This window comes from Rhinopithecus bieti, unplaced genomic scaffold (genome assembly GCF_001698545.2).
Source record: "Rhinopithecus bieti isolate Rb0 unplaced genomic scaffold, ASM169854v2 scaffold_4104, whole genome shotgun sequence".
Lineage (NCBI taxonomy): Eukaryota > Metazoa > Chordata > Mammalia > Primates > Cercopithecidae > Rhinopithecus > Rhinopithecus bieti.
The window spans coordinates 2491581-2502403 of NW_016804554.1; the positions used below are offsets into that span (position 1 = coordinate 2491581).

The window sequence follows — 10823 nt, forward strand, 5'->3', positions numbered from 1 at the left end:
ACGGGAAATATCCTCTCCATAGGGCGTAGGCCATAAATGACTTTGTAACTTTACTTCATCTTCTCCATTTACATAGGGCATACCCAAAGTAACCAATGGAATCCTCTAGGGGGTATTTAAACTCCCCAAAATTCTGTAACCGGGCCCTTGAGCCCCTATGCTCGCCTGCTCCCACACTGTGGAGTGTACTTCCATTTTCAATAAATCCCTTCATTCCTTCCTTGCTTTGTTTGTGTGTTTTCTTCAATTCTTTGTTCAAGATGCCAAGAACCTGGACACCTTCTACCAGTAACAGGATTACAGGCAAAAGTCTTATCAAGATGCTCATGAACCAAAGTATACCTCTGACGTCTTGATTCTTGGAGTCTAAGCCTAGCCTGGTTTGGTAAGCAGCAAAGGAAGAAAAACGCAAGATATTTTCTTGAACGATCTCCTGATGCAACTGTGTTTACAGGTTTCATGTCAGCACCCAGGGGGAGCTTTTGGCCAGAGACTCCCACAATCTCTGTGTGTTCCCAGTGCTTGGGCTCAAGGGAGGCACGCTGCGGGCTGGAGGCTCAGGTCAGAACCGCAGGGAATCGGGCGGAGGCGGACTCCGGTCGAAGACTGTGGGGTGAGAACTCTGGCTCCCTCCACTCGGCTGCCGCCGGGTGGCACGCCCACACCGCGCCTTCCGGTTGGCCCCTGCGGCGACGGGTGAGGCACAGTTGAGCGCCAAAACCACAGGCTGGGGCACTAACGCCCCCACTCCGCGCTCCGCTCTCTGAGCTCCAGGCAGCCGCGAGCTGGAGTAGGAAGGTCCGGGCGGTGGCGGAGAGCGCGCTGCAGGCTGGAGGGCCAGAAGGCGGGAGCTTCCCGCACGGGGGCGCTGTCACCTGCCCGTGGGAGGAGCCAGAGAGGGACCTGGCTCTCCTGCTCTGAAGCACCGGAGTCGGGAGAATCCATCCAGACATGAAGAGCGCCAAAGGTATTGAGAACTTGGCTTTCGTACCCTCCAGCCCAGACATCCTGCGCCGCTTGTCTGCGTCGCCCTCCCAGATCGAGGTCTCTGCCTTTTCCTCTGATCCCCAGAAAGAGAATTCGCAGCCACAAGAGCTTCAGAAGCCCCAGGAGCCCCAGAAGTCACCGGAGCCATCTCTGCCTTCAGCCCCTCCCAATGTCTCCGTAGAGCAGCTCCGGTCACTGTCGCTGTCCGAGTTTGAGGAGGGGCCTTGCGGGTGGAGGAACTTCCATCCTCAATGTCTCCAGCGCTTCAACACACCTCGAGGCTTTCTGCTTCACTACTGCCTCTTGGCCGTCACACAAGGTAAAGTCCAGTGCCCGCTCGAGGCTCGGGCCAGTGGAGAGCGAGGTGGACGCGGCGAGTCAGCCGAGGGAGAGGGCAGGTGCTCGGGGTCCGCGAGGCGATGGACGCGCCCTGCAAGGTGTCCCCGGGTTTGGAACTTGCGTGCGCTCTCACCAATGTCAACCTACTGGCTCCAGCCAGCCTTCCAAAGTTCAGCTTCTCCTTTATCGCTATAGTTCAAACTTGCCGTACAAGCCTTTTTCTCTTTTGTGTTTTACCTCAGTTTAGCGGATTCAAAACTTCCAGGGAAGATTACAAGAACCTTCCTTTGGGAAAGGTATACCCTGGGGGAGTTTATTTTACATTATAAAGACAAAAATTTACTGAGTCCCTCCTTAAAAGTATTTTACATTTGTTTCATTGCCTCAGGGGAAGGAGTAGTACATTTGCAGGTCAAAGTGGGATGCCTTGCAAAGAAGAAAGCTGTGTAAAATCTATCGTATAAATTAGATACAGACATTCATGTTTTGTGAGTGTATTTAGTTTGAGAGTATGTGGGCACCAGAGGAGCCCAATGAGTAAATTAGCAAAGCCTCCCGACGTTGTTAAAGGGTGAGCCTTTATCTTCATTGTGTTACATTAGTTATCCAGTATCTGTTTTGTTCTAGGATCTCTTTTAGGTTCTCCTGGGAGTTACAGATTCAGTTCAGATTTATACCCTCAGGGGTTTGCAATCTAAGCTCAATTTGGAGGAGTGATATCCTGAAGGGAGAACAGCTCCCTTGAAAGAAAGCATGGAGAAGGTTAAAGCTGCTATGGTGTGTTTAATATAGAGGTTGAAATAAAATAGGAAGTTACTCTGAGGTGACTTTGAGGAAGGGTGGAGATGAGGTGGAGAGTCACGAAGGACATGCCGAAGCTTAGTTGAATTGGCACCTAGATATATTTTGGTCACTTGAGTCATAGTCTGATAATATTTTCTGTATAACCAGTCAAGGATTAATTGGAAGAAATACAACCTTAGAAATATATTTTTTAGAGGGTTGGAAACAACTCATTTTTTTTTAAATTAATAAAAAACTAAGTCAAAGCATACTTTTTGTTCTTATTCTTCCTCTTCAAGGAACCCAGGGCCCCTTGCTTTGCGCATTAGATGCTAAGTACTATTTATTGATTGCAAGTCAGCTGCAGCTCTTCTACTGAAGGTAGATTTGTGTCGAAGAATTATTTCCCTGTCCACTTTTCTTGTCCCTACCAAAGTTCCCCTCCATTAATGTCTGATAATAGTTTTACAAAACTGGTAATTGTGAAGCATCTCAGTGTCAAAGGAATGTGAAGGTAAAAAAGTTGGACACAAGTAAAAAAATGTCTTGTGTGTTATTTTAAAATTCCTCTGAAATTTCTATATTATTCCAGAATATGTCATTTTATATTTAATATAAAATATTGCCTAAAATTGTTATCAAATATAATTGTCACTCCTAGAAAATTGTGTCAGGTTTAGTCTGGAGCAGCATCTACCCATAGGTCCTCAATTTAAGAAGCTTAATCTGAGATTAAAATGACCCAGTAGGCCGGGCGTGGTGGTTCACGCCTGTAATCCCAGCACTTTGGGAGGCTGAGGCAGGCAAATCACCTGAGGTAAGGAGTTCGAGACCAGCCTGGCCAACATGGTGAAACCCCGTCTCTACCAAACATACAAAAACTAGTTGGGCATGGTGATGCATGCCTGCAATCCCAGCTACTTGGAGGGCTGAGGTAGGAAAATCACTTGAACCCGGGAAGCGGAGTTTGAAGTGTGCCGAGATCCTATCATTGCACTCTAGCCCGGGCAACAGAGCAAAACTCTGTCTCAAAACAAAACAAAACAAAACAAAACAAAACAAAACACCACAAAAATTAGCCGGGTGCGGTGGCACACGCCTGTAGTCCCAGCTACTCAGGTGGCTGAGAGGCAGGAGAATCGCTAGAACCCGGGAGGTGGAGGTTGCAGTGAGCCGAGATGGCACCACTGCATGCCATCCTGGTGACAAAGCGAGGCAAGAACTCAAAAATAATAATAATAATAATAATAATAAAAAGTGTGACCCAATAAATTATTAGTTTACCTTTCAGTTTAAGTTTGAATGCCTGAAAACTTTATTGCCATGTTTCTCAAACATGATCTTTAAGATTATTTCCATGGTATATTTAAATATACATTGAATTGGAAAGAAAAACAAAATTTGTCAAATGAGTTTATTTAACCCAACATTTCTCAAAGACAAACAGGGGTTCTCTAAGTACTTAATTTTCTAATGTGCTTTCTATTGTCATTCATTTACAATAGAGAGATGTAGTATGGAGTGTTTCCAGATTGTTTTTGTTTTTTTAAGTAGTGTTCTTGGAACTTGTATAGCATATAATTCATTTTAAGAGTCATTGGATTAATGTGCTATCCTTCCTGAGGAGTTTACAAATTTTTTTTTCAAAGAGAAGTTTTACCATAAAGACAAGGCTTTCTATTAACTAATTTTTAGTCAGTATGGCAGGAATAGGGAAGTTGATTTTATTGGATGGGGAAAATTTTGTATTCCTAGATAATGTATAAAAATGTCATCCTGAAATACTTTAGGTACTTTATCTTGAAATCCCAAGAATTGCAAATTGGCTTATAGTCTTATGAAACTGGTATAAAAGTAAAAAATGTCATGAGTTTTGACACTTATTAAATTTGTTGAATTTATTTATTTATTTTTTGAAATATATTTTCAACTACGGTCTTGATAAATCAAAATTTAAAGAGATTTGTGGAGATCATGACTTGTATGTATATACTCATTCTGTTATTGAATGAGAACAATTTATCATACCTAAATAATAAAAGTATCTAGTTAATTCAATCAGATGTTTTTTTATTTTCAATTTGTAGTAATGTTTAAACTCCTGTAAGTTTAATCTATATCTGGACTGTTAATGAAAACAATTTATCAAACCTAGGTAAAAAGGAATCTCTAGTTAATTCAATCAGATTTTTAAAATTTTCAATTTATGGTTATGTTTAAAACTCCTGTAAGTTTAATCTATATCTGGACAGGACATTTTTAAGTAAGTCAAAATTTTCAGATTTTCAGTTTTACTTTGTTTACTTTCTATTATTCCTTCACTATAGTTAGAATAAATTTATGTTTTTTTCTTTTACTTTGCATACAATTTAGAATGCAAGCGGTTGAAAGACTTACGCTTACTTTTGCTCTAGAATTCTTTACATGGTAACTTTAATATCTGTAAGAATGTTAGAAAAAAATAAGGGTTTGAGAGCTCAATTTCTTCTTCCTAAGACTAAATCAAGATTATCTCTTTTTTTGGAGTTGGGGAGAGGAGGGAAGAGACAAAGTAATAGTCAAAGTTATCTCTTGTCATAGATAAATATGTTTAAGGATTGAATAATTTGGGAAGCAATTGAGCCTAACTGTAATGGCCTAAGGGGTCTCTTGTACCTTTTGTAGTCTTCTGAGTGAGGGCCATGGGAGTATGATATATTAATACTTGGAAACTCTAGCAAACTGACTTCACGGGACTTTACCAGTTTGACTTTGTCATTTAAAGAAAAACGAATTAAGGCAAGTTAACTATAATTTAGTATGTAGCAAGCATCAGTTTTGTTGGACACCTGAAAATTCACAAGTGTACAATTTAAAAAGCAAACTGGGCCGGGCGTGTTGGCTCACACCTGTAATCCCAGCACTTTGGTAGGCCAAGGCGGGTGGATCACCCGAGGTCAGGATTTCAAGACCAGCCTGGCCAACATGGTGAAAACCCATCTCTACTAACACGATACAAAAAATTAGCTGGGTGTGGTGGCGCGTGCCTGTAATCCCAGCTACTCTGGAGCCTGAGGCAGGAGTATCACTTGAACCTGGGAGGCGGAGGTTGCGGTGAGCCGGTGAGCCAAGATCGTGCCTTTGCACTCCATCCTGGGCAACAAGAGTGAAACTCTGTCTCAAAATAATAATAATAATGATGATGAAAATAAAATAAAAATAAAAAAAAATAAATAAAAGTAAAAAGCAAACTGATTTTCAAAGAAATATGTTTAGGTTGCCTAACTTTGAAACTTTGAGACTTTGAAAACTGGTACATTTAAAAAAAACAAAAGAAACGAATAATCAAACTCTACTGCATTGTGTTAATAATCTTAATCATATGGTAACATTTTAATGATGCACATCAATTTTTCTCTTTTTTAGGTATTGTAGTTAATGGCCTAGTGAATATTAGCATTTCCACTATTGAGAAGCGTTATGAAATGAAGAGTTCCCTGACTGGCCTGATTTCATCAAGCTACGATATTTCATTCTGCTTGTTGTCTTTATTTGTATCATTCTTTGGTGAAAGAGGACATAAGCCGAGGTGGCTTGCATTTGCAGCCTTTATGATTGGACTGGGAGCACTTGTATTCTCATTGCCACAATTTTTCAGTGGAAAATATAAATTGGGGTCTCTTTTTGAAGGTAAGTTTCTGTTGTGTTTATGTTTGTTTTAATCTGCAGAAGTGGATAAAACTAGGTCATTAACTTTATATTGCAATTCACTTATACAATATGGTAAGGGTTTACATCTCTTCCACGGCTCACTGGTTTGTTCATTATGTGAACTCTGTGAGATAGAGATTAGAGAGACTGTACATTATTCATCGTTTCAGTGGTTCTCCAAGTTTTTAAGCCTCTGATTCTTATTCCCCGTATTATATACACGGTCCTCCTCAAAAAGAGGTGACTTGTTTTCCTTTGCAGGTTGTGACCTCATTGGAGTTCTGAAATTGTTAGCTTTTCCCTTTGTACTTTTATTTGCTGTGTTTACAGCTCTGCGCCCTGGACGTGTTGATTCCTGATTTGAGACAAAGAGAGGCGACGTTTAGAAAAGTGGAACTTTTCCTAAGAAATGAAACTAGCTCTACCTTTGTACCTAAATAAGAAACACAGAACTTTAGAGCAACCTACATCATAGGTTGCTCTGGTTAGATGGATAAATATGTTATTCAAAGGCTCAGAAAGGAAATTTAATTATATACGTATTTTTTCCAAATGACATTTTTAATTAAAAAAATATATAGTAGAGCCAGAAGGGTGGATAAATGAAAGTAGACCTTAACATTTTAATGTCCTTCCTGGGACTTCTAATAGCAGATATTGAAATAATTAGGAATAAAATCAGGTGGTTATAAATTCAGAGGCCTTATTCACTTACTTAGCCCCTGAAAATAAAAGGCAAAGGATAATTGGAGCCTGTTATGCTATAGATATTATTTTTAAAAAGTTAAGATTGTTAGATTTGTGTGTTAATACTGAAAATTAATATTTGCTATAGTGTGGATGTTTGTCCCCCTAAACCTCATATTGATTCTAGTGTTGGAGGGAGGTGTTTGGGTCATGGGGGTAGATCGTTCGTGAATACATTAGTGCCCTGGAGATGAGGATCAGTGAGTTCTCTGTTTGTTCCCCCAAAAACCGTTTGTTAAAGAGAGTTTAAGCTAGGCATGGGGGCTGACGCCTAAAACCACAGCACTTTGAAAGGCTGAGGCAGAATCCCTCAAGCTGAGGAGTTAGAGACCAGCCTGGGCAATATAGTCAGACTTTCTACAAACAAAAAAAGATTCTGGCCCCTCCGCTCTAGCTCTCTTGCTTCCTCTCTCCCCATGTGATCTCTGTGATCTCTGGCTAGTTGCCCTCTGCCTTCTGCCCTGAGTGGAAGCAGCTAGAGGCCCTCATATAGAAGCAGGTGCTGGCACTATGTTCTTGTACAGTAGAACTGTGAGCCAAATCAATTTCTTTTCCATATGAATGCCCCAGGTGTTCCTTTTTAGCAACACAAATGGACTAAGACAGTATGAAAGTATTAATCTTTCCCAAGATCAATTTTCCAATTCTAGAATGATAACAAACAGGAAAATATTCTCATTAACAAAGTATATATTACACAGCATGGTTTTAGAAGTGCACTTATTAGGTAAGTAGGCTCCATTTTAGAAGTAAAAATAGAATAAGTAAGTGGATGAATGGAGAGTATTTTTAAAATGTGGTAGAGTTTGGAATGAATAAAATAAGGAGAAATGTTATCAGCAGAAACAGCACTTACATAGATTCTAGCACATTATCCAAGATTGGACAAGACTGCACAAGGCAACTGACATAATTTCACTGGAGTAGTTTTAGGAACAAGCCACATATTTCAGCGTAGGCTTTAGTATAACACTATTGAAATCTAAATCGTAAGGGAATATCTAAATTTTAATCTGCCACACAAGAAAACATGATACTGATTCTATGACAGTTATTTGTTCATAGCATTTAGATGGTAATCTTTGTGCTGTTTCTAGGCCCTTACCCTTTCAGTTGCTCAGATGCCTTTCTTGTTAAGTAAACAAACCTGGCTCAAAAATCTATGACTCTAAACTGAAACATAAATACTTCTTCCAGTACAAAGCCTGATTTCTCTTCCACGATCTTCTCAGCTTCATCCCTCGCCATTTATACCTCTAATTATGGCCATTCTGAAGAACTTATTTTCCTAAAGGAAAATTGCCACAAATTAAGGTATTTGTGTGTGACCAGAGATGAAGCTAAGATTGCTGAAGCCAGATCGTAAACTTTTAGTAGTGTACTGTGCAGGTTTTCACTAAGTTCTTGTTGATCTAATTTATATTTTTCATTATTTTGGTAGATTATTGAAATAGGTTAGATAGAGGAATTGGCTGATCTAAGATTTTTACTGTAAATTGACTCATAATTTAAATAATAGCTTAGATGTGGCAAATGAAAGCAAAAACTCAGCTTGCCCTCCTGTTATTCTGCCATTCACACAACATATATTTATTGATGTGGACTACATATGGTGTTGAGATAACACCAGTAAAACAGTTCCATGCCATCTGGATTTTATGTACTGGTGGGAAGAAATATGCAATTAATAAACAAAAGAACAAGATAATTGAAAATTGAGGTGAGTGGGTAAAGAGACAAATAGAATGAAGTAATACTGTGTTAAAGGCTAAGTGTGTTTGCCAGGAAAGGCTACAATGATAATATCTGGATAATGAAGAGCTAACCTTGAAAGATACTTTCCAGGCTGGAGAAAAACATGGTTAAGGGCTCTGGAGCAGAGGAAGGCTTGGTAGGTTTTAGGAATTGTCAGTTTTGGCCAGTATCATCGAAGCAAGAGAGACTGTTCTGGAGGGGCAGGTAGACACTAGGGAGGGGCAGGTAGACACACAATTTAGATTGTGCTTGAAGTGCAATGCAAATTGGTGGAAGAGTTTTACACAGGGAATTGCATGATCTTACTGGAGTTCAAGAGACAAGAGTAAATGGGAGCCAATCACTCTAGAAATTTTTATTGTAGTCCAGGTGAGAGATAAATGCAGCTGAGACTGGGATGGTAGCAGTAGAGATCCAGAAGATGACTGATTCTCAGTGTGTTTTAGAGGAAAAAGAAATAGGACTCTGTTGGATTTATTGTGAAGGAGGAATGAAGAGCTCCTTGGTATGTGGCTTGATCAACTGGGGCCATTTTTACTAGAAGGTGGAAGATGAGGTAGAACAGAATTGGAATGAAATTAAGAATTCGGGTTTGAAGTTTTTTAGTATGAACTGCATATTATATATCCAGTGTTGCAGTGTGTATCGTCAAACATATGTGTTTACATAAATGTGCAAGTCATTCATTTGGTTTGATTCCTAGAAGTGCAAATACTGGATTTGAAGGGCTTCCTCATTCTAGTTTTTCATAGATAATGTCTCACCGACTTTCAGGAAGGGGTGTGTTAGTTACTCCCCCATTGTTGGTGAATGAAAATGCATCACTGTTGTGTTGAATTTTTGCATTTTTTTGCCCTGTGATTTTTCTTAACAGAAATGTCACTGTGGTGTGTGTAGGTGTTTATAATATGACAGACACAAAATTAAGGATTGAAATTGCATTGCCCATTTAAAGGAATACAGACATTTAGAAATGGAAGGGATGTTAGAAATAATAAATCCCGGCCGGGCGTGGTGGCTCATGCTTGTAATTCCTGCACTTTTGGAGGCCAAAGTGGGTGGATCATGAGGTCAGGAGTTCGAGACCAGCCTGGCCAAAACAGTGAAACCCCATCTCTACTAAAAACAAAAAACAGAAAATTAGCCAGATATGGTAGCATGCACCTGTAGTCCCAGCTACTCGGGAGGCTGAGGAAGGAGAATTGCTTGAACCAGGAAGGTGAAGGTTGCAGTGAGCTGAAATCGTATCATTGCGCTCCAACCTGAGTGACAGAGCAGAGATTCCATCTCAAAAAAAAAAAGGAAATGAAAATCTCTTCTTTTATAGTGTAAGCCTTAGGGCAAGAGGTGAATAGATGGTTAACAACAACTAAAACTAATCCTAATTTTATGGTTTGTTTATTGTTTTCAAATGTGTATGCTTATTACTCATACTAAGTTATTAATGATATTGAATGATTTTAATATTTTTTATGAATGTCAACCATTTCTTCCCCAATTTCTAGTAGTCCAGTGCAGTGGTGTGTATTAATCTACTTTTGCAAGTATGGGACTCTGTAATGAAAAATCTGAATTATTTGTCAAACTTTAGGGAGAGTAGAGAAGAAAACTTAGGAAAAGGAAACTGCAAAAGGAAAACAGATTAGTTGAAAGCTTCCTGTAAATTAATTAGAGGCAAAGGGATGTGTAATTTTCTTAAGTAACTTAACATAACATAGAGCATAATGTTAATAAATGATTTTATTAATTGAAATTATACATATAATTTAATTTAAAATGGACAGTGAGGAAAGTAACATACCCTTGCGTGCTTTTTCTGTTGTTCTTGTGGGAAATCAAAGTCAGGGCTCACTTTAGTTGGGATAATCTCTATAAGAGGAGACTAAAGTAATGTAATGTAGCTAGTAAGTAGTAAAAAAGAAAACAAAATATGATAAGCGTGTATAATTTCTACAGGATTTTCTCTTTCTCTCTCTTATTCTTTTTCTTTTTTTTTTTTTCTGGTGACCGAATTGGGACAAATTATGTTGTTACAGGTAAAAATTATTTTCCATAGTCTTTTGAGTAAGATTTGGGATCTGAAAATTTGCAGTGTGAAAAGTAAGCTAAAATGAGAAGCATATTCAGAAATAGTAGCAGAATGCTTCGATATTCTACTTTTGGTTTTTGTCTTAATGACTTGTTAAGATGTAGATTTCACATCAGTGCTTCTAAGAAAATTCTCTTTTAATGTTCCATTTTTTTTTAGCCCAAGTTTATGGAAAATGTGGACAGATAATCCCAAATTGCCTTTATCTGCCATTACCTACTCTTACTGTCTTCCGTGGAAGGACAAGACATTAGGCTCTTAATGTTAAAATGTTAGCAATTCTCTTTTCATGGACTTTTTTAAAAAAAAATCTTCGTATATAAAATGAAATGCTCTGATAGGACATTGAAGTGGCTGTAGACATAGTTGTGTCTAACCAGATATATTGTGTGGAAGGTGATGATTCAGCAATGTCTTTTTTTTTTTTTTTTTT

At 38.9% G+C, this 10823-nt stretch overlaps 1 protein-coding gene across 1 annotated transcript in view; it reads left to right on the forward strand.

Annotated features, from left to right (window-relative positions):
• The first annotated feature begins 721 nt into the window (after positions 1-721).
• The window catches only part of SLCO4C1 (solute carrier organic anion transporter family member 4C1), a 65388-nt gene continuing 55286 nt past the window's right edge, over positions 722-10823 (forward strand). The window contains 2 exon segments of the mRNA XM_017869174.1: positions 722-1306; positions 5515-5778. Of these exon segments, the coding sequence (XP_017724663.1) occupies positions 952-1306; positions 5515-5778 (619 nt within the window). The 5' untranslated portion in view covers positions 722-951.